The following is a 25,245-nucleotide window of genomic DNA, read 5'->3' as shown; positions in this document are numbered from 1 at the left end:
GGAAATCAGAGCAAATAAAGAGCAATACCAAGAAAACAAAAAGCTTGAGAAAGGGCAAAAGGAGCTCAGAGTAAGGTTGGAACAGCAGGGTAACAAAAAGTATTAAAGGAGATACCACTTGAAAAGCTGAACCCATCTCTAACCTCAAAGGACAAATGCTAATAAAACAGTGTAAAATACTCAGAAAAGCAGGTCAGGAGTAATGTAAAGAATTTGTTAAAAGCCTAAACCAAAAAATATAAATACTTCAAACATTCTGGAATCAGGAAACCTGCCAGAGTGAGGCCAAATCACCAGTGAAAGAACAGCAAGATATGCATATTTGTATGCATACATTACAATTTTTGCTACGCAATCAAGACACACTGGCTAAGGTTCTCATGGTAGAACCTTTCCTGATGGGGAATGCATTGGATAGTGCTATCAACTGTCTTTTGACTAAAATGATAGAATAAAAGGATCTTCCAGTTCACTGTCCCCTGAAAACTTGCCAAGGGAACACTCAGCTGCACCTTCCAGATTACTAATGAAGTTAAACAGGACTGGACCAGTACTGACCCCTGGGTTACACTGCTTGTCAGTGACCTGCAGCTGACTTTGTACCACTCGGCAGCACTCTCTGGGCCTAGACATTTGGCCCAATTTCAGTGCACTTATCTCCTCATCCAGCCCACACATCAAAAGCTTCTCTATGAGGATCTTATGGAGACAGCCTCCCTTGAAGGCACAGCAGACAGTACTCACTACTCTCCCCTACCTACCACACCAGTCACTTCATTACAGAATGCTGTCATGTTGACCAAGTATGACTACATCTTTGTGAATCCATAGTTATTCCTCCTGATGACCTTTACGTACCTGGAAATGGTGTCTAGGATTAGTCGCTCCGTCACCTTCCCAAAGATCATACAATACCAGGTTGGAAGGAACCTCAAGGATCATCTGGCCCAACCTTCCTTGGTAAAAATCAAGGTGAGGCTGAGCAGCCCATACTCAACAGGTCCTCCTTGCCATTTCTGAAGGTAGGTGGGACATTTACTTTTCCCTGGGTCCTGACCAGGCTTTGCCAAGCTTTTCATGCTACACGATCTTTTGCAGTCCACTATCCACATGTTCTCAACAGTAAGTTATTCAAAAAGAAACCAGCTGATTCCATACATATGGCAGAAGAATATCTGGAAGTTGGGAACACACTACAGCACTGACCTACATAGCCTTGTGTTACTTCTGACATACCAGACAGCAAATTCTAACCTAAAACTTCTGTAAGTTTAATTTTTCCAGAGCTGGCCTGACAGTCATTCAACCATTATGATCCCATCCACACATACACTGAAATATTAATAAGAAATAAATGAAAAAAAAAAACTATGCTCCTACAAGCATAAACCGGAATTCTGATGTTTTTTCAATTAGACTACTCCTGCATGTTGGCTTTGAGAAATTACTTTTTCCTCCCCTCATCTTAGTGAAATCAAAATACCTGCTTTCAAACAATTCCTCATAATTTGGGGAGTCAACCCAGCCAGCTCTCCCTTATTGCAGCCTTTCAATACTTAAAGGGGGGTGAGGTGTGTGTGCTTATAAGACAGATGATTTTAAACTGTATCTTCTAGTCAAAGAACAAAGGGCAACAGTTTTAAACTGTAAGAGGGTAGATTTGGGCTTGATACAAGAAACTCTTCAATGAGATGGTGCCTAGGCACTGGCACAGGGTGCCCAGAGAAGCTGTGGCTGCCCCATCCCTGGCAGTGATCAAAGGCCAGGTTGGATGGAGCTTGGAGCAACCTGGTCTAGTGGAAGGTGGCCCTACCCGTCGCATGGGGTTAGAACTGGATGAGCTTTAAGGTCCTTTCCAGCACAAACCATTCTATGATTAACTGTCTAATCATGACACAAATTGGTTTCCCCTACTCCACGCTTTATGCTCTAAAATTTCACTTTTCCAATACATCTTAGTTTGAGCCAGAATTCAGTCATCCTTAAATCTTGTTTTTACTTATTCCTAAAATAGGAATGTGACATTTTAGAGAAGAAACTACTCAGGTATATATTAGCATGTATGTTAACATATGTTTATTTGCACACTTTAATCAGTAACTGGTATGATCCTTCATTTTATATAGTCACCTCCCAAATAAACATTTAACAGGTGATGAGAAAAGAGTCCTAAAGGTAAAGCTGAAAAACTGCAAATTCAGTCTGCTTATCCCCCAAAACCTTACTTGGCTCTAGACTCAAAAATTTAGTGAAGTCTGGAACAAGCCAGAAACATGAGAATAGGAAATTACCAAGCCACAATCACTAGGAAATTACTTACCATGTATAGAAATAGCTGTGCACAAGCTAAAATTGTGTCTGCAAGCACAAATGTTTTCTACAAAGTAAGATTTTAGTACAGAGCTAAACATATGTAACAAGTCTTAAAAGAAAGGACTTGAAAAGATGCATTATCTCCAGTGTCAACATGTCTAATAAGGAGTAAACAAAGGTATAAATTAGTACTTTTAAGTGTAGCTATTTAGGAATAAAGGCTTAAAAACTGGGAATTTAAACACTCAGATATTGCATCCTCAACAGGATTGCATCCTCAACTAGTTGTTTCATTTACCAAGACTGATACCTTGAAAATACTCTATAGATTATAAAGGGAGGTTAGGATTGAGGTTCAACTTCATTTTACAAGTTCTCAGGCTTTGCTTCAACCTCTACTGGATCTCTCAGGGATGCTTGGTATAAAAACTGTTTTATTTAACACTAAAACAAATCCTTTAACAAAGCTCTCCTTCAATGCAAGTACCACTGAAATCAATTTCTGCTGAAAAAGAGTCAGAGCATTACAACTGAGATATTTAACTCAATGGCTGTGGTATCTCAGCAGTAATAGCACTGAATTTCACTTACAGAATATGCTAAGAGGGGAAATTCAGTCTGAGGGGAAGTTGTCTTGGGGTTCAAGACAAGTCAAACCAAGAACTTCTCAGCTTTCTTTAGAATATATGAGAAATGGAGATGACAAAACTTTTAGCTGTCATCTCCAAATCAAATACTAACATTTAAGTTTAACCTAAAGACACTTCAATAGCTGTAGGCCAACTACAAAGGATTCTGAGCTATAACAGTGTATGCCTTGCATAAAATTAAATGAAATACCAAAATACAGAGGATTGAACTAGTGATGTTAAAAATTCAGTACTAAAAATGGATTATGCATGCACGCTCATAGTAGGTATCAAGTTCTGGCAGCAAGATCAGAACAATGACTTGTGTATTGCAGAAGCACTAACTTGACATGAAAAATGAAGAAAATACACAACTGCAAGTGTCTCTGTGTACTGAACCTCTGTAGCAGAGCTGTTACAGGTATCTATGGTGAAGTTAAAACAAATTTAAGGACTGAAGTAAAATTAGCAAATAAAATCCCCAAAATGGAGATCTCTAATTTGTAAGCACTTCTGTATGGCTGATTTCAGTGCTAAAGAAGTGACCCTCGGTATATATTTAGCACTACTCTGAACAATATTAAAATCACAAAACAGATATTATACAATGTAAGAATAAAAATCTGCTGATTTAGATAAAATTATATTGTTACAGGACACAACTGGAAGTGTAAATACTCTTAAGATTCATTCTGCATTTCATTTGCTACTGTTACCAGGATAGAGAGCTGCATTTATACAGTTCAGTGTATAAATGCATTAATTCCTCAGTATTTTTTCTTCTAACATCTGAGTTAAAACACTTCAAAATATTATTCTGAAGTTTTAAAAGCTGAGATGCAAGATTCAAGCTTGCATTAATAATAACTATAACCACAACTAAAAGAAAATTATTTACCATAGGAAACGGTTAAACTTGGCTGCTGCAGCCACAATTTCTCTGTACTGTAGCAGAAACAGTTAAACTCTTTATTTAGGTTTTGTTTTCACACTTCAGGACTCAGAGGAGTTGAAGCTGTCATCTCAGTATTGCAAGGAAGATGGGGGCTGCTAGGGTAAAAATAAAACATCTCCTGTGCCAAAGAAAAATAAAGCAAAAGCAATAGACTTGCCTATTCCTGCAAACACAAGCTGCTTTTTAATGAAGTAATGCCACTCGGATGAGACTAAAACCATATTCTACCTCCAAAGCACTTCTGTAACATTTCATTATGACTGTGAAACTTAAGACAGTAAAAAAAGAATGTGTATTCTGTGTATCTAAGAAATTGCTCTGAAATTCCTATGTCACTCAAGGCAAGACAGATTTATCAGTTTTCAAAGCTGTGAGCTACACAGGGCCCATACACAGACCCTACATGCACCTAAGGGGCAACTTTAAAATTCAAGGCAAGCAGTTGCTCACAATAAGATTAAACACCTTGCCTGATATACATTGCTTAACACAGGTATCATTTAAGTTTCATTTATAAAATAAAATCAGTACCATTGGTAACTCAGTTTAAATTATTCTATGTTCAATGAATGGAGATTGATCCTGTTGTACTCTGAGGGGTGAGGTGGGAAGGGGTGATGAAGGAAGAAGCTTAAAATGTACCTCCAAGTGAAATTCCACTACAGCTGAGATACTTACCTGGACAAAGCAGGAACTGGTACTCCTCTTGCTCGAAGTGATGCTTTTCCACGGACCACTGGAACTTCTGCATTTTCTGAGCCACCATTTAAATATGTTAACTCCTGAAGCTGTGCCTGTCTGATTTCATCGTTGTAGTCCTAAAACGGGGGGGGGGGGGGGGGGGGGGGAGGGCAGAGATGAAAACTATCAGGCATGTTCTTTTCCACTGCATGTTACCTCCATGTAGCTTTACCAATTAAAATGTGAATGTTAAAATGCTGTAGATAGGGGTAACAAAGAATAAAGGTCCCATATTCTAAGCAGAGATCTGGTTTGTAGTTCCAACTGTACAATGACTGTGTTAAAAGCAGCAAAAATCCCATTGCCTGGTGTTGCAAAGCAGTAAAGAACAAATATGCTCGTGAGAACAGTGCCTCATGAAGAAACAGATAGTAGGATCTACACTTAGAATCAAGAGTTAAAGTATAAACAAGTGAACTCATTCAATAAGCACATGCACTATTATCTAATAAAAAGAGCTAAACCAATCAGTTCTAGAATATGCACTGGTAAAGAGGCTGAGGACACATGCCTTGTTTCTTATTCTGCACAAACCCTCTCAAGATCTATCAAAAAGAAAGCTGAAGTGATCTACATGGAATTAATACAATACTTCTCAAATGCACAAGAGTTTTCAGGGACCTTGAACCAGCCTCCAAAACAAGAACATCACAGCAATTAATAGAGACGACAATGAACTCCTGAGCAACATGTTTTTCTGTATTTTTTCCTACATTTAAAGTGAGCCAAAGAATGCATCTGTAAAGCTGAATCAAGAACTATTTTATGCAACATGTATACATGCAAAGAGAATCAAAATATTACTAGGTCCTCTAATAAGAATGAAGTGATACTTCTGATACAGCAGCTCTGATCTTCTGTAAATCCCCTCATTTCAAAGAGCAAAGATTTGTTAAAATACCACCCATTTTATAATTCAATCACAAAATAAAACATCTGCATCTCTCACAGGAACCTGTGCTCGTTATGTTTATGTACTAGACAGACCAAACGACCATCAGGTAGCCTTGCAGACAACTGAATAACTGAATAGAAAGGCGATTAACACTTCCATGAGTTCAAAGATCTCAATTATCCTTGAAACTAGACTTGTAAGAACAGAAGGAAGGAATTTTTCCATTACATCACATTACTAAAGATAGTTACTACTATTAGGAAGAAATGTCACTACACAAGCATTTTGTCTTATCTACCTTGACTGTGCTTTGAAATTTAACTCACAACTGCCCATCTGAGATCATCATCTATTTAGCAGCAGAAATCAACCAGCAAACAAGGTGAAGAAGAGTCTTCAAGACCAAATTAACTATTTTAAACTCCATAATTGAAGCTTTTGAGAAAGATATTACATTACAGAACAGCTTAAACCTAATACACAACCGAGCCATCCTAGGAAGAATAGAAACAGGCAACTGAACACTATTCTAGCCAACAACATACATACAGCAACATTTAGTATAGCAACATATAAAGTATACATTAATAATATACAGTACAAATACTTAATATTTATAAATTATTGCTAGACCAAAACTGGCTACAAATGGAAATTTCTATGTAATATATGAAATAAAGCTTCAGTCTTTAAACAAAATGCTAAGGAACTGTACCACAAACACACAGGTCCCAGTTCTGACATGGTATTTATCAGATGTCCTCTACAACTTCTCCACAAGACATTCTCCTCAAAAGGGCTTCTGAAAAATACCTGTTGTCATCTAATTTAATTTCTTCAAAGATGTGCTTAGGTTACTACTGTGCATGTTGGATCCTTTTTTTCTCCCTGATGCCTTCTCATTTTCCGGTAGCAAATTATTAGACATACCAGCAGTCTTAGGTCACAGACAAGGACTCCACTGTGCAAAGGCAAAGAACAGAAATACGGTCCTTATCACATGCGCCAGAGGCAGCAGGAGGATACAGAGTGAAGGAGCAGTACAAGGAAGCCACGATAAGCAGCAGTGTTAATTGAAGAATCCATTTCAGAGTCTAATGGATTAACAGATGGCCAATTTATGAATACCCACTGCTGGAAAGCAGCACACTTCAAATCAAATTGAGGAAACAATCTCTTCCTCACCTAGAAGAGAAGATGGACACAGAAACCCTTTAGATTATGCTTTTCCCTGTACAGTTTCAGCAGAGGTGACACTAATTTCAGTCAAATGCTGCTGCTGAATTCCAAGTGAACAGATGTACTTTCATTTTATGAGTACTGCCCATCCTGACTACTCTTCTCAGAGCAGAGAGGGTGTTTTCTACCCTAAGAATGACTACACCATCAAGATACATTCAGGGTAGTTTCTCCCTACACAGAATTGCTTACATGATCCAGCTAAGCCACAGTTTCAGTTTTATTTGCAATTTTGACCCTGCCCTGATCAATACACATAAGACCTTATTTTGATTTATCAAACTATTAGTAAAAAGTTAATGTTCAGACAGACCCATGCAAGACACTATGCAGCTCTGCAAAAACCCCAAGCAGACCTTTATCCTGGCAGCGTGCAATAGCTGTCAGATTTCCAGCATCCTTTATGCACGCACACCCACCCCTTAGAATTATTTGCCAGCTTGCTTAAGGGAAACCATATGAGTTTCTAAAGCCTATTAAGCTCTTTCAAATGCCATTAAACACTTTCATCACCACAGCTTAGAAACTGAGCAAGCAGGAGGCAAGGCAGACTATGGGAAAAACTAATTCTGCTCACACTGCAAACTGTCTGCTACAGATTCTCTCAATATTTCTATACCTGCCGTTAAAGCAAAGGCAAACAAGTAACCGGTACCCAACAGCAAAGCATAATTAATGCTGCAGCTGGCAGAAGAATGATTGTCACTGCTCAAAAATTAAGCAGAATAAAGTCCTATTGGCCAAAACTGCACTAATACAGGAGGACAGGGGGAGGTGATGGTCCTTTCATCCCAATTGCCAGAAGTAATACTCATAATATTGGATTGCTAACCAGAAGTTCTGGCCAAACAAAAGGGACTGGCTAATTTAGAGGAGGATAAATTAATTACACTTTAATTCTGAAGACACAATTCTACCTGCAGAAGACAGGTGAGAGTCAAGCCAACATAAGCACAGCCAAAACCCCACAAGTCAAGGTCCTATGTCTTGGTTTGAGTTATACCAATAATTTAAAGGAAAGTACACTACTGCAGCTGACTGAGGCTGAACTTAAAAGGTGCACACATTATGGATCTATAAAGATATGAGAAGAGAGACTAAGGCATTTTTGGTATAGTCAGCAACTACAAGAATATTTTGTACCCTACATTCTAGGACCAATTGCTATTCAATATTCAGGCCTGCTCTGCAAACTGCACCATGACCATATTCATAAATCAGCTTAAGCATCAAAGGTTGTTGGAAGGCAAGGTTAGCTTACATTGTAAGGAGAACCAATTATGACCATAATCTTGCATACTGATAGCAGGACTTATTTCTTAAAATAGTGATAATTTTAAGAAAGTCACAATAGACCTTATAGAAAATTAACCTATCAGTAGTTCTATGGGAGGTGGGGGCAGAAGAGATGAAGGCATTGAGAACAAATCTCACGAAGTTAATTTTCCTGTGGCTTCTCAAATGTAAGACAGCATTGGCTTGATCCCATAGCTCAGAAAAAATTACGTAGTGTCAGTTCGGCTCAGTACAAAATGAAATGATCAAAAATTGAGATGAGAAGTGCACAACCAATGAATGGCATTGCTCATTATAAATCTGTAATTCTAGGGACTTAGCAGTAGAGTCATGGCTAGGTTTTGATATACTTCATTTATTACGGTATTAGGTGAATCAAGCTCAATGAAGAAAAATAAGACCTCTGATGAAGGGGCAGCAGGATCAGATTTATCCTCGACACCAGTGCTTGCAAAAACCATTTACCAAAATTGAGCATATTTCCATCTCAAAAGAGAGCAGCTGTTTGCTCACTGGAATACTCAATTCTCCCTTATCTCTTCACACACTCAAGTTATAAGTCATGTAAATACAGTAACCTTTGACTTCATGACAGCCCAGCATTCCTACAAATATTCTCTGGAGTATCCCAGCATTCCTACAAATATGCTCTAAAGTATCACCAACCTAATCAGTTAGGATGTGCAAGCAATAGTATATTTATTTGCCTCTTCATATGCATTTGGAACCTGCAAAGTTATAATGTGGTGCCTGCTTTATAACACAAGATGTGTTATATCACATCAGCATGTATTCCTAAATGAGCTTCCTAGAGATCATCACTTATCAGGCTTTGGTTCACATCAGGGGGTAGTGTTGGAGCATATGAAATAGCTTCCAGACAAAAACATATCAGAATAAACACTAAGGAGCACACAATCAATTCTAGACACTTGGGAACTTAATTTCATGGATCTAGACTAGGTTTAGAATAAACTAAAATCCTCAGAATGCATACAGTAGCACTGCCACATCATCTGTACCAACTGGTTCACCTTGGAGTACAGCCAGCAGCTCTACCCACAACAAGTTACAGCAGCATAGAGACATCCCTGACTGGTCCTGAATACAGCCACACTGACTACACTCTTAAACATTTACGTGGTACTGTCAGACATACACCTTAGCAAAGTCTCCCTCAGCTTGGTCTCCCACATTTCCACTGACATGAATCAAAACTAGCACTTGAATAACCTTTTCAGCAGTAAAAATAAACACAAGTCAGTGTACCTTGAGAATGTTTTGCTTTTTCCTTTCATTTCATTACCAATAAAAAGAGAATATCCACTGAAAACTTAATACAGATAGGAACTTCACACACAGTAACACCTTCTTAAATGCCCCAGCATGAGTTTACTATCACAAAACAATCAAGTCTCATCCTTACATGGGAATCTTCCCTAGAAAGACACTGGAAACCCTGCAACACCATTGTCTACACATACCCCAACCCTGGAGTACAAACTTACACTGGAAATCACATCTCATTTTATATATCCATACATTGCAAGTTGAAGTATACATAAAACAAGTATAACCCATGTGTCACTAGCTACATGATAAAATGGTGTGGATTCTCAGCACTGAATGCTAAACCAGGATTATGGGTAGGAGCAATACTACAAATTTATTCTTAGTGAAACAGAACCCTATGCTGATGCTTCAGATTTAGCAAAAAGACACAGAAAAGCCCCACGTTAAGCAGTTATTTTTCCATACTTAACAGATGTTCATTATTTGTACAATTATCATAAGTGTATGTGGACACTTATCCATTCACCCAATCACTGCCTATATCAAAAAGGAGAAGTATTTGTAAGCATCACTTCTTTCACAGGTGAAGGAGATTACATAACATGACCTGACCAATATCATTCACTAAGTCAGTTTTAGAGACAGTTTCTCACTCAAGACTACCAGAATTTCCATTAAAAAGTTACAATACTAACAGGGATGAGGAACTTCTTGATCTCTTCCAACGCATGTCCCATTCTGGCATATGCTTCTGCAGGCGGAGCAAATACTTCGATTAAAACATGCAGGTCATCATTTAGGTGGAAGTACTTTGCCTCTCCACTTTTTCTCAATTCTTCCTCCTAGGAGATAAGAAAAATGTTGGGGTTTTTACCACCTTCTTTAAGCATATTATAGGCCAAGTATTAAAGTTGCATCAGAGGCATTTGCACATACTGTTTACTCGTGTTCTGATGTCAACTAAAAAGGATAAAAGCACATACTTCTGATACACTTAAACCCAATCTTGTGGCTAAAATATCAGAATAGTATCAGTTTGCTTATTAAGCATAAGCAATAACCAATACAAAATAGGACCCATTGACTTCTGCTGACATACAGAAACTGTAGCACAAGGTAGAACATGCACCAGTTTCATCTAGGAGACGCAGAAATAAGTGAACTTGAAGCCTCTCATCTTAAAATTCAAGTCTTCAGAAACAGGTTTTATCTAATATTCCACAAGATTCTTTTACTGATATTATTTCAACCATAATATTATTGCACTACTCCTAGTTCTTATTTTCTGTTCTCACTGGTATTTCTACCCCATGAGTACATCCTTCACAGAACTGTGCTACTTGAACATGAAGCTAACAGCATTATGAGAAGGGAACAGGAAATTAAAGAGTTCACTAGCTATTTCAGAAGAGTTTATTTCTTTTATTCTGCTTCACCCAACCAACTTGAATACAACAAAAACTATTTCCAGGGAGTGGAACTGAGCTCACTTCCCAAATACTTTCATTCACATGCGAACAGTTCACAGACTTAACGGCCATATGTTATTCTCAGATAGGCTGCTTCTCATCCCCATCTGAAAGGTGCTTTCCAAGAAGCTAAACCATCATTTAAAGTAATTTCATTGCATTACCAAATAACAGAACTACTAAGAATCTGATACAACACTGTCTTAAAAACAAAGCCCTAAGAAATCTCTCCCATGGCTTATCACATATGGGATGCACCTGGTAAGCATTTAATTCTATAGATTTCTAAACTTATTGGTTCAACAATAGTGGAAATCTCCCATGCACACCCCTTAATTATGGGTTAAGGTGTGCAAGTGACAAACCATTTCTGCTTCTCATAAAATGTCATTCATGTCATCATACTTCATGTTTGACTATGGGGATGTTTTAAGCCTCACAGAATGTAGTTAGCTGTTACAGCATCCACAACAGGAACATGAAAAGGTCAGCATCAACAAGATTAGACTTTGCCATCAAAACTGTTTTCTTGTCAATACAAAACAACAAATAACAGAGTAAGAAGCAGCAGTAAACTAATAACTACTACAGATCCTAATAATTTAAATTGGAACTGTTTCTCAAATATATACTTAAAGCAGTTATTCAAGATATATGAACTAGCATCTAGCACCAGAAGCTACATGCTTTCATTAGTGAAGTTCCCCATACACTTTGAGATTTAGTATATATGCTATCAACCATTCCCTACCCTTAGAAAAATCACTGTCAGTTGGGATGTGCAGAGAATTGAGAATTCAGAAATTTTCTGTGGTTATCACTCAGCTTGCCAGCAAATAGCAACATGCAACAAAAAAGTCTTAATTTCATGTGCAGTGCTTGGTGAAAAAGCATTTCAATCAGCAATTTTTACAAAAAAAGAATTTCAGAGCAGGTTGTTCTAAAATCATTCCCCTGAAAGCTTTTAAAGTAACTATCTTTTTTCTCCTGCTTCACTTGCAAAGTTCACTTTGATTCCCCTACCAATTCTGTAACATAGCTCGGCAACACACTACTCTCCACAGCAAATCACCACACAAAGGATAATCAGCTCACCCACTGGCCTACATCTCCCAGCCTTGGACATATTTCAGGATCTTTTTATTCCCCACAACGACCAACAGAAAAGCCACAGCTTATTCCCACTCCAGCTTCCCTCACTGACACTCATTTTAGCTCCCACAAAATCCTCTGCCTTCCATTATCTGACAGTACATACACCAGCTAGGCTGGGCCAAGTGCATGTGGATGCTGCTTGGCTGGCTAAAACACTACCTTGGATTTTATTCCTCACTGCAATGGAGACTTGAGGCTACTGAAAGGATGAAAGCAAACCAGATGTGGAACAAGGGAGCTAAAGGACAACAAGGTCACCACTTTTAAGACAAGCTGTCCTTTAAATCTCCGTTTTCTCATGTATATTTAGCACACCAAATGGTCATGGTTTGGGCAATCTGGTTTAACTTCATGTTTTCAATAAGCATCCCTGCAGTACTGTACACCAGGAGCCTTATGAGAAAGCTTACCCTATTTGCTTTGTACTTTGGTCCTGTATTTCATCCCTTCACTGTCCAGAACAAAACAGTACTAGCACAGCTTATGATGCATAGCAGCACAAGGCATCTGGCAATATGCCTAAAGACAGTAAATATACTTCACCTTGTAGTAGTTTATTGTTCCTGTACAGCCTTTTGCTTTTCATCCTCCTTGTCAAGCTATCAAGTAGCAGCTACCAACCCCTGAAGTCTACTGCTTTAAATCAGAAGCTGAACAGCAGTATTTATAAGAACCTGCTCATAGTACCATCCATTTTCATCTTTACTACATCACCAAAAAGCTGTGAAGTTTCTTCTGGTTGTATTTTACCTCCTTCCATCAGCTCTTTTCCTTTGTCTAGAAATATTACGTATTAAGTGTTATGTGAACATGTTTGGAGGAATTTAGAAGCAGGGTCCCTTCAAAAGTGGGAACATTGCCATGTTCATTTGGGCATTACTCATTATAACCTATGCAAGACCAATTGCAAACATGCCACTGGTAATGCCCCATTTACACACCCAAGGACCATATTTTGGGATCCTACATACAACTCGTGGTACCTTCAAAATACTCAGAACAGACTCAATAGAAAGCAGAGCCCATCTGAATCTAACCAACATGAGGATATGGCTTTTTCTTTGCTCCCATTTTTGGCAAGACGTTCGTTCACCTCTCCAAAAGTTTTAGGTAAGCTACAAAACTCAGGTATCTAACACTAACATACTCAGGTCTTACCTTTGTCTTGTCCCTCATAGAACCTTTGCCCAAAATAGACATTTTTGTCAGTGTTTCTTCCTGTAAACGCTTTAGAGAATTGCCACGTGGACCCAAAAGCTTCCCCACAAAGTTGAACTGTAAGAAAACAGAGCACCATTAAGCTCATTGGATTTTTAAGTCTAAATGAATAAGCATAACGGAATATTTTGCTGAAGTAACTTTTTTAGGTGCAAAAAAGTATCAGATCATAAATTACAGTCATTAAGTACAACTCTGTAGGACATTTAACAGCATGAAAGTGACTCCACCAGGTGTCAAGAGAAATACAGAAGTACCTGAATTCAAAGAAATCAGGTACTTGAAAAGAGAGCTTTGTGTTTATCCCACTCAAGACTGAGAACAGATGTGCTCAAACTGCAATTCAGTTTTTCAACAATTGTTACCAGGTACATAACCATAAAAACAAAGCTGGCAGCAATCTTGCAGATATAATACCAAAGGTCTCAAGAAAAAGAATACTTTGATTGCCTTATCCTCCCTTGAAGATTTATGAAGCAATCCATATAACATACCCTTCTCTAAAACCCAGGAACAATCAAGGAGCTAAAGCCACAGAACATAAGCATATAAATTCAGTCCCAAACTAGAATCAACACTTACCTTCTCAACTGCCACTCAACCCCCATTATGACTGAAGTTTACCAAAGCCAGCTGGGATTCATAACCATGGCACTACACCACTAAGATAACTAGGGAGAAGGAAGTGGTAAGCCTCAAAACCCAAGGAAGACAAAGAAAACAAGGAAAACATAACCCTTGCCATTGATAGAAAGTACCAGAACATACAGCTGGTGCCCTTTCAGCCCAGAAGATGATTCAAAAGGAAAGCTGGCTAAAGAAAACAGGTATCAAATCCATTTTTTGAAAACAAAGGGAGAATTTGTCTATTGTCATTTCAAGGATGCACAACTGGACTTAGGAAAGCCAGGAGATGTGAAAGTTCTCATGAGCACTGCTCCATACAGCATGTATTCCCAATCACACATACTGGGGTGGGGCAAAGCTGTGTACAATCAGCAGTCTCCTTCTGTATATCACTGCACTGTATTCTGGAATGCATATGAAATCTGAAGGATGGTGACAAGAGAAAACTTGAGGATTCTATTAAACTATGCAGAGAACTAAAAACATCTGTGCAGTACTTAGTTAATGGTTGGGCTTAAACCACAACAATCCGTGACCTTCTGGGGGATCCACAGTGGAGCAGTTCCAACTGTAACCTGCAGGAGGAATCCCAGGCTGAAGCAGAAGACCACGAGGAGGATGGAACAACAGTGGTGTTGAGCCAACAACCCCTATTCCCTATCCCCCTGTGCCACTTGAGGGACTTAGGTAGAAGAATCAGAGTGAAGCTGAGCCTGTGAAAGATGGGGGGGATGTAGAGAAGTTATTTTTAATTTCATTTTATTTCACTCTATCCTTCTGTTACAATTAATTAGCAATAAATTAATCTTCAAGTCGAGTCTGTTTTGCCTGTGACTAATTGGTTAGTGATCTCCCTGTCCTTACTTCAACCCATAAGCTTTTCATCTTTCTCCCCATCACTCTGCTGAGGGAGGGAAGTGATAGAACAGCTTGGTAGGCACCTGGCAGCCAGCAAAGATCAACCCACCACAACTCCTGTCCAAATAATAAGGCAATAGAGATTATTTTCAACAAAGTACTGTCCAGGGATATTTATTACCCCCAATGAAACTGTAAAGCTAGAATATTCATACTACTGGAATCTACAGTGACACAATCGTGTTAAAAAGATAGTTAACGGACAAGTAAAACAGTGAGGCTAAAGAACAAACAGACTAAAGCTACTTGTTTGTGGCCTCACATTTATGAAACAGATTTGAGTGTTGCTCTACTACTGTGTCACTGAAGGGCCTACATGGGCTTCTCCTATAAGGATCTCTCTATTCCCCTGAAGGAATTTCAAAACACTTCACAATGGGATAGTGCAGCTCAAAATCCTTAGTTGCAACATCGGAAGTGCTGATAGAAAAAATGCCCAGCTACAGTGCCCTACAGCACACTGTCTACAGCTCCAGTTCATCTAAGTCAGCTATAGACAAAAACAGAAATGCAAGCATTAAAAGCCTGCCAAGTATGAAGACATGACTTTTACCTTCCTTAGTACCTCCAAGTTCAATCACCAACATATACCAGAGTTAGAACCAAGATATCATTGACCAAATTACTTATGCATCACTAGTCATAGAATCATAGAAGAATCATAAAATAGTTAGGGCTGGAAAGGACCTCAAGATCATCTAGTTCCAAGCCCCCTGCCATGGGCAGGGACACCTCACACTAAACCATCTCACCCAAGGCTCTGTCCAACCTAGCCTTGAACACCACCAGGAATGGAGCATTCACAGCTTCCCTGGGCAACCCATTCCAGTGCCTCACCACCTGTATAGTAAAGAATTTCTTCCTTATATCCAATCTAAACTTCCCCTGTTTCAGTTTGAACCCATTACCCCTTGTCCTATCTTTACAGTCCCTAATGAAGAGTCCCTCCCCAGCATCCTTATAGGCCCCCTTCAGATACTGTAAGACTGCTATGAGGTCTTCACCCAGCCTTCTATCAAATTGATGTCTCTCCAATTTAGAGACAAGGATGTCGTGTGGGACAGTGTCGAACACTTTGCACAAGTCCAGGCAGGTGACATCAACTGTTCTACCCCATCCATCATTTCCATGGCCCCATCACAGAAGGCCACCAAATTGGTCAGGTAGGATTTCCCCTTAGTGAAGCCATGCTGGCTATCACCAACCACCTTGTTTTTTCCATGTACCTTAGCATGCCTTCTAGAAGTCCATAGAAGCCACTAAATTTAAGGCCTTGGTTTTCTGATGTTAACAGGCAAGTTCTCATTAAATCTGTAGGCACTTCTAAGTTTGTTTTACTGGGTATATTCTTTTTTTTCCTTATAGGTCCTAAGATATAGCCAAGGAAAACATTCATCAGAACCAGCCTGCCCAGCAAAATGTTAGAAATCTCCCTCGCTGAGAATATTCACTCTGACCCATTGATAGGGTATTGTGTAACCTAATTTACAACTATAAGCTCAACAGAAGGTTGGACCAGATATTCCCTAGAGCTCCCTTACACCTTGGACTTGTGATTTTATTATTTCTGGAGGTATAACTGCAAGGAAAGCAAACAAATTGGAACAATACATAACAAGACTGAGCTTCTAAAAGTCACTAACTCCTTGTCAACAGTTTCCTTAAATAAAGGATCATAACTATGAACTCCTTTCATAAGTAAAGCTCAAATGAAAGCTTTCTTTTAGTGGAATACCACATCATTTTTTTTTATGCATTACTCAAGATTACATATATTTACTTTAAAATAGCCTTGCAACTTAGAAACAAAACCAAACACTGCAAACATATAAAAGGAGAGATTTTTCCATTTACAGTGAAGTATACTGAAGTTACTTCAGAATGTTGAATACCTGAAGTCTGATCAAGTCTAAATTTCCAACAGTAAACTTAAAAGAAAGGTGAAATTTCATTCACATTTTGACTGTAATTTAGGAGAAGGCAAGCATATATTTAACTATACAATGCATAGCTTTGAACATCACTTCCTGGCTGGAACAAAAACTACCTGACAATTAAAAGACAAACTACAAATCATAACAAATGGAAGTGCATACCTACAACAAAAGCGAAATCCACTTTGAATGTAATCAAAGTTACTAAAAGGCTTCAGTGCTCAAAGACAGATTGGGTGTTCCAAAGCACATTTGTTTACTCCAGCTCTAGTATTTTAATTAAAGCCAAATGTTTAGTCTGTTGTGCATATCTAAAACATGACCTACAAAACTAATAGCACCAAGAGCTGTCTTCTCAAAACCAAAACAATATTTAGCATTGAAGCTGGATGTTGTGGTAGCTATACAAGTAGATACACAAGCCACACAGATGATGTGTTCTAAACAACATTTAATGAACATAAGCTGTATCCTGAGATCCACTGAACTGTGCACTGAGGCTCCAAATATTAGATCTGGCAGATCCAAAGTCTGAGAAACCTGGTTTTCACAGTTGCAAGTCAAATCCTGCTGATTTGAAAACGTAGTACCTCCAGGTGTAGCTTCAGAACGCATCAACTTGGGGGTTACTACCAAATGGCTGACAGTGCAGTTCCAAAGCCTTTTTGCTCCAACATAAGAAAGCCAAAAAGCTCTGGAACATTTCAGTTGATTATTCCATAAATGAAGCTCATTTATGATACTGAATGAATCATTTCAGTAGAAATCATTTACTTTTAACAGTTATTGGTTTAGTCCAAACCATTTTTTTTTCCTCCCTTCTACATAAAACTGGAAACATCTGGGCAAAAGGTTAATTTTGAAATATTTCATAAACACACAAAAGATATAAGCCACTAAGTTACTATCATTACTGATACACTTAACCCTGACAATCAAGGAGCAGGAGTCATCCCCAAAGCATAAAGTCACCATAAAGACAAGTTTTCATTACAAAAATCAACAAATCCAAATCCAGCCTATCTGCTGGTGAAGCAAGCAAATAAGCCTGGCAGACTCAAGTTAGCTCTTAACACAAGATAGTTCATATACACATTCCATGGGTTCCATTTAGAGCTTATTTGCCAAAAAACCTATTTGTCATGATTTATAGTTTATATTTTAATTGTCAGGTAGTTTTTGTTCCAGTCAGGAAGTGATATTCAAAGCTATGCATTGTATAGTTAAACATATGCTAAATTACAGTCAAAACACAAAATATCACCTTTTTAAGATTACTGATGGAAATTTAGAGTTTACTTGCCCAAAAGAACAAAAAAAAAATCAGGTGCAGTATTTAACTCAAGCTTTTAAATTGTCTCTGAACTAGATGCACCGGATCCTACAAAAACAATGACATCGAAGCAGTTCTGTCTAAGTGTGACCAGTCACATTCATTAGGTCTGGCTCAGAGTCAGACATGCCAGAACCCCCATGGCACTCACCCTTCTCCCTAGTACAGCACAATCAGATCCAAACTGCTGTAAATACCTAAAACTGTCCTCAAGTTCACCAGCATCACCTTAGTTTTATTACAGTATCAAAGCAGTCACACTGCTTTCCAGCTCAAGCTGGTCTGGAAGATACTGCAATATTCACAATTCTACAGGATAGCTGAACACTGAAGAGCCAGCCATGAATGCTATTCTACACTGGATGACTTGCCTATGTTAAATCAAGGATTGTTTCTACATTAAGATAGCTTCTGATGGCTTAAGAATCAGTATGTTATAGATGATGGTATATAAAACAGAAGATAAGTGTCTACAACACAAAGCTGCTTCTAGACCAGCTCTGAAGCATATGCTATATCCAGTACATTAAGTGAATCATATAATGGTTTGGGTTGAAAGGACCTGAAAGCTCATCCATTTCCAACCCCCTGTCATGGTCAGCAACACCTTCCACTAGACCAGGCTGTTCCAAGCCCCATCCAACCCGGCTTTGAACACTGCCAGGGATGGGGCAGGCACAGCTTCTCTAGGAGATCTGTGCCAGGGCCTCAGCACCCTGACAGTAAGGATTTTTTTTTTCCTATTATCTTAATAATGAATGCTAAAATATTAAAATTATGGGAATCTCTGCAGAAGCAGCATCAAGATTCAGATTAACAGACCTGGAAGGAGACAACTGAATATTGGAAAAACTGCTACATCAGCTGAAGTTCAAGCCAAGTAACACTGCAGCAGTGATAAATGGTTCCCTCTATAGTCTTATTATAAAGTACCACCAAATATGCATTAGCTTGAGAAAAAGAATGCAAGATTTTAGGAGAGGTAATTTCCCAAACCCTCTGATCACTGAAAGCACATCCTCTCGCATCTATCTACATCTCTGGCTTTGGCGGTGAAAATACACCCTGAAGTGCTACAGCTCCTTATCAAAATCCTCAAATATGGGATTCTATCCCTCAGCCCTGGAATCTGTATTGCCCACAAATATTGATTGCCTATACAGAAAGCATGCCTATACAGAAAGTTACCTTTTTTGAGTGCTGTTTAACTAAACAACATCAAATTTAAGTTACATTTTAAAAGGAAAATTCTATTCCAATAGAAACAAAAATCAATTTTTTACTTGAAAACTGTTTCATCCAGATACTCATAAATCCTCATTTTAAGAAGCAATTTTGCAGATATAGTATAATGGAGATTATGGACATCACTGCTGAACACCCATTTCTTCAGAATCCCCATATCAAAACATGATTACCAGTTACCTAGAGATTTATGTCCTTACCAGATCACTGTCAGAACCTATTCCCTGAAAACAGTTTGGAGAAAACACAGCTAAAAAGAGTACACAAGCAAGCATAAGCATTCGATCTACAGTATGAATTTCAGCAGAAAAGGAATTAATGCCAATGCTACAGCATTTTTAGATGTATATATAGCAGAAAGGAGGATATAATAGAAGAAGTAATCCTCCTTTATCCCCACCAAGACAACTCTGCTGAGAATGGTTCATCCAGCTTAAAATACTTAGTGAAAGTACAAATGCTTGACCAAATGCTTCCCTGTAACACTCTAAACAAGCTATTGTCATTAAAGTCATAGAAAGCTTTCTTGGCATATTAGTTTTCTGCAAGGACTCCTCTGTGATAGGGTCACTAGAAAAAAATAGGTACATTAAGATTCAGAGCGCTTTCTTACAATGAAAGGGAAAACCAGGAAACTTTTTCAGGGAAAATAGGAAAATATCAACATTTTTCTTACTTTTCAAGAATATACGGTTTCTATAGAAAGGTAAGTACACCAAGCATCTACATTCTACCATTTCAAACTACTCCCCTTCACAAACAGCAGCAGAATCATAGAATAGTTAGGTTTGGAAAGGACCTTAAGGTCATCTAGTTCCAACCTCCCTGCCATGGGCCCCTCACACTAAACCACATCACCCAAGGCTCTGCCCAACCCACCCTTGAACACTGCCAGGGATGGAGCATTCACAACTTCCTTGGGCAACCCATTCCAGTGCCTCACCACCCTCACAGTAAAGGACTTCCTTATATCCAATCTAAACTTCCCCTGTTTAAGTTGAAGCCCATTACTCTTTTTTTTTTTTTTTTGCTTTAAACATTTATGCACAACAAATCATGGTCAGTAACTATACATTTGCTCAAAAGTTATCCCTGGTATTACATTCCATGCCTGTTGCTCCATGTAACTAATGGTTATACAACCACATTCTTATTTCTACTTGAAGAAATTACACAGAGCTAAGCTATGATGACAAACTGTTTCCTAGCTACTCACGTGATTAAAATAGTCATCATTCAATTACTTTACATAACGGCAGATCTATTATACATACCAACGACATTTTGAAATAGGTCTTTTCCCTTTAAATGTTGAGCTAAAAGACTTATATGGATACCAGCTCCTTAAGTCAGTAACTCTTGAGAGCATGTATCTCAAGTATTACTTCAGGGAACAGAATACAGACCATTTCTTACTGATTTCTGAGATTTACTCAGTATTTAAGTGTAGAACCATGAGCAATTTATAAATGGTAGCCTGTCACAAAACAAAAATAATTTTTCCCCATAGTTTTGATCCATCTCATGGAAAACCATCATCATTCCATTTATCATCCATGGAAGCTATTTCCCTCCAGAATTGGAACATCTGAGTTCCCTAAACTGTCAAAGCAAAATCAGATTCAAGACAAAACCACTTCACTAAGCATTAGATGCATTGGAAGGGGGTAACACCCTCCTTACTCACTCATATGTAACTAAGCTATGAAACACCTTTTTACACAGGCTGACATTTCATAGCAATGTCAGGACAGATCCAGAGTCCCTTCAAGACTACCACACCATGACCCTCCACGGCCAGCTCACTTTCTGCCTTCAAGTCTGTGTGAGTTTGAAGACTTTCAAGCATGAAATACAACAGAAGCATGGGTTTAAGGGTCACATTTTCACACTTGACAGAGTCAGTCAAGGTATTCAGCTGATCAAATAGCAAGGTGTATTAAATCACCCTGAACTCCATTGCCTGAACTGACAAGATCTCATTCCATTAACCACAATTTAGACATCCAACATCCACATGAGTTCCTGCCAATAGAGAATTTGATTTTGAACTGAATCATGCCTCAAAAAGTTGGCCCTTTTCCTATAAGCTTACATAAAAGCCCTAACCTCTCTAATCCTTGCTTGTAGCACATGTCCCAGTTACAATAAGACTGCAGCATTACCAAAACATGTTCAAGCCTCACCTAAATACCTCAGATTAATTTCCGTAACACAGCAATTCAGACTTCTGAGGTATCTGTAGAGCCAACCAACCTGAAAAACTTGTAAGATTGGATACAATTGGATTTTGTAGACTCGACTGGACCTGCAATGTACAGAACAGCTTGCACAAGGTTTAGTCTTAACAAGGAAGATTATCTGTCACCATATCAAGACAAATTCAGGGTTTTCAATGTACAGGAGTCTAAAGAACACAAATGAAATTAATTCAAATACATAACCAGTCTCAAAGAGAAACTGAACAAAACTCCTGGGACTATCAAATTATTTCATTAAGCAGACAAAATTCAGGCTGTCTTGGTTATTCTGTCAAGGTCCAGACACAAAAGCAGATGTAGGAAAACTGGCTCTAGCATGGGCCTCAACACTAAGGTTTGAGCAAGACAAAAGGTCCCAGCTGAAGGATATATATAGCACCATAATAGCAATCAAAAGCTGTTAGGTATGAGGCGAGTTAAGCACATCACCAGATTCAACTGTTTGCACATGAAGCAGAAAACCAGAAACTCAGTTTATTTCAGGAAAAGCAAAGACACTCAGAAAAGTGAAATCCCTGCTTCTGAATGAGGTCTGCCAGATTCTTTTCCAGTAAGAAACCCAGCTGCTCTGAACTCCACTTCAAAAACTTTCTGCTGCAGTTAACCTGTCACCTTCCAGGGCTGTCAGAGGTAATGAAGCTGAATCTGCACAGGGCTCAGCTATGAGCCCCTGAGAATGTATCTGACAGGACAGGTAATGTGAGCACACATTACAATGCCAGGCTGATCAGATCAGAGCTAGGACTGCCTGACCCTTCTTGAGGCGGCTATGATTTATTCAAGGAGTCAGACAGAAGTTTTAAACAGGGAAAGGGCAATGCAATACTTAAAGGAAACCTGATTAACCCTGTGCCAGATCTTGTAAACTGTCTGAATGGGGGTAGTCCTCTTGTCTATTTTGGTCCAGAGACATCATTTATCACAAAAAATTGGTTGATATTTCATTAATCCTAACTATATACCTAAACAGGAGAGGCATCTCTGCTTGCCAGTCATCACTGGCAAATATAAAGAAAGGAATAGTTTCTGCTAGCAAAGTCACTTACATTCATAGTTAAGATTTATTTTCAGATATTAAACCCTGTTAAAGAACTTTAATAATTTACTTTTTTTGATCCTGTTTAAAAGCAGAATTACGGATATAAATAGAATAGTGCTTCCCAAAAAAGCTGAAACAAATTTTTTCCTCATTACTTTCTGGAAACTGAAGTTTGCCAGATTCAATCCAAACCAGCACTAGTTTGACAGATTACTGTAGTGACTTGGTCAGCTTCAAATAGCTGATTCTCAGTTTGTTAACACAAAATAGACTATCTCCTGAAACACTGGAGGTATCCTTTTGTTCAAGATCTTGCACTATAGCTAACAGTATTAGTGTGGATGGCAGGCACACAGAAACAGATGCCAGCTTGCTAGGAGAGCTGCTCTAAATTCAATACTCACATGCAGAAGGACTTTTTGCACAGATTTCATCCATATTTAAGTCTTAAGTTTCATTCCTCTGAAGCATTTGTCACCAATCAGTGATCAGCAGGAAGGAGAAAATTGCTCATAAATCAGAACCAGATTTTTTACTTATTTTTCTGAGGAATTATCACTTGACACCTTCTACAGATGACACATTTGGCACTAATACTAACACCTCTTGCAGGCAAAATGGTCTAGGAAACCACACTTTCACAGGAAAGAACTGCACAGAGGCAAAAGCATTTACATGAGGCATCATTTCAGGTTTTATACACACCACATAATACTTTCTGCTTAAGTTCTGCAAAATCTGAACATATAATGCATGCATTTTAAATACAGCTCAGTGAAACCAAGATAACTGGAATAATTCTGTATCTACCCCAAAAGACTTGAGAAAGCATCTCTAAATTCTAAGCCCGCCTCTGAACACACGTAAAAGGATGGGGATTAGCCTTTAGCACAAACATTAGGATGCAAAAGACTTGTTCCCTTGTGCACAGGCTTTCAAAATTCATGTCACCCACTGCCGACTATAGTATGCCAGGATAAAGCTCTGCTTGCCATGCTGAAGCTATGTCACTTCATACAATGCATTTAAATTTATTACATCCCAGAAGTACAAGCCTGGTCTAGTAAACAAGTGATGCTAAACTGCAGTGACTGCTTGTGGCTTAGGGTAGGTGTTTCAAAGATCTAGAGTACCTGTCGTAAGTCTGAATTCATACTCCCAGAGTACTCTTTTCAATTCCTTTGGACTATATGGAATCTTTAATAAGCTTTATACATACATACACATATTTACATTACATCTATATGTAATAAAATGGAAATGAGCCCTGCTATATTGAGGTAAAAATATTCTTAGGTAATCCCTAGGATTTTTGTTCACCCTGGCAGAAGGGAGGTATCAGTAGAGATACCAGAATTCTGCTCTCTGTGGAGAAAATCTTAGACACAGAAACTGACACTGCAGTTGTATTCTGTGCCCCCTGGATCCTGGTGGTCTAAACAGAGACCTACTGGATTACACCAAAGCTCTATCTGGATATAAAATCAGGTTTCTTTCCATAGCATACACCAGGCTTTATTCTAACTCAAAGACTTCACTATGGACCAGAACTACTGAGCACACAGCAGAGCACACATGCCCATTCGAAAGACAGCAAGGACTTTCTACTTGTTATCCTAAAGAATAATTTCAGTGTTTCATCCTATAAAGTTGAAACAAGCTTCTTTCAAAAGGTACCGTTTCACTGTAGCACCTATTTTGCCCTTCTTCCCATTGAGTGCAAATATCTACATTTCAGTACCTGTAAGAAGCATCCTGATTACAAACGCTGACCATGTAACCTTCCCATGTCATTTCCATCTCATCATTACATTTCTGTAATGTTTTCCTATAGCTCCTCCTAGTCAAAGATGACTTTTAAGCCAGAGTTCCAAAGAGGTGCCTGCATGTAAGCGATATGCAGTCTTGAATTCACTGAAGCGGTATTTCATGAGACTTCAAACAGCAATAAAGCAATCCTTGCAAATTACCAAGCACAGTCTTGTAAGGAAAAACACTGATAGTGTAAGTGGGGGAAAAAACATTGAGAAAAAGTATTCTTAAACTAATGGAGGAATTAAAGAATTCCTTTCCTCCACGAGCAGAAATAGAAGCAGACTTGAACTCAGTAGTAGGAAAGAGCCATTTCAAGCAAATAAATGTTAATCTTATTTTCATAGGATCAACTTTAATTTAAAGAGGGACCAAAAGAATACAGTTCCACAGCTTACAGGATATTGAATAAATGCTTACAGGTAGCAGTATTTTAGTGCAGGAAAATACTTGGCAGTAAAAGTTAAGAATTCATGGGGGTCAAATATTAACAGAACAGTCCCTACCCCTCCAGAATACACTGCATCATTTACTAGTGTAGAGCTAACTAATTCAAGACTAGCAATGGCTGAATTCTAAGATGATAAAAATTGAGTTTACAGTGAGTTGCATAATGATGCATGTTAAGCTGCACTGCTACCTACAGTAAGGAAGTTTCAAAGCCTTTCATTGGAGTCAACTGAAATATATCTTATTCTTTTTGACACTGAAGAGAATGATCCTATCCTGAAAATAGGACTCATTTACCAATAGTTCTCAATATACTATTTTGTGCAACCGATATAACTTTTCTGTGTATTTATTCCAACACGACCCATTCTTATCTTAGAACTCCCACAGAACAGACTGTAGGACAGCAACTGTAGAGGAATT

General features: G+C 38.5%; 1 protein-coding gene across 5 annotated transcripts in view; it reads right to left on the bottom strand.

Moving 5' to 3' along the window:
* The window catches only part of KHDRBS3 (KH RNA binding domain containing, signal transduction associated 3), an 88,406-nt gene that overhangs the window by 36,422 nt on the left and 26,739 nt on the right, over positions 1-25,245 (bottom strand). For all 5 annotated transcript variants that reach the window (XR_010610300.1, XM_065669010.1, XM_065669007.1 and 2 more), the window contains exons 3-5: positions 13,144-13,260; positions 10,057-10,203; positions 4,576-4,715 (exon numbers count right to left, since the gene is read on the bottom strand). Coding sequence is in view for 4 of the 5 variants with exons in the window: in XM_065669010.1 (XP_065525082.1) it covers positions 4,576-4,715; positions 10,057-10,203; positions 13,144-13,260 (404 nt within the window). In the remaining variant the exon portion in view is untranslated. The remainder of the gene's footprint in view (positions 1-4,575; positions 4,716-10,056; positions 10,204-13,143; positions 13,261-25,245) is intronic.

Source organism: Lathamus discolor, chromosome 2 (assembly GCF_037157495.1).
Source record: "Lathamus discolor isolate bLatDis1 chromosome 2, bLatDis1.hap1, whole genome shotgun sequence".
In the NCBI taxonomy this organism is placed as follows: Eukaryota; Metazoa; Chordata; class Aves; order Psittaciformes; family Psittacidae; genus Lathamus; species Lathamus discolor.
This window is presented reverse-complemented; position numbering and strand designations above follow the sequence as displayed.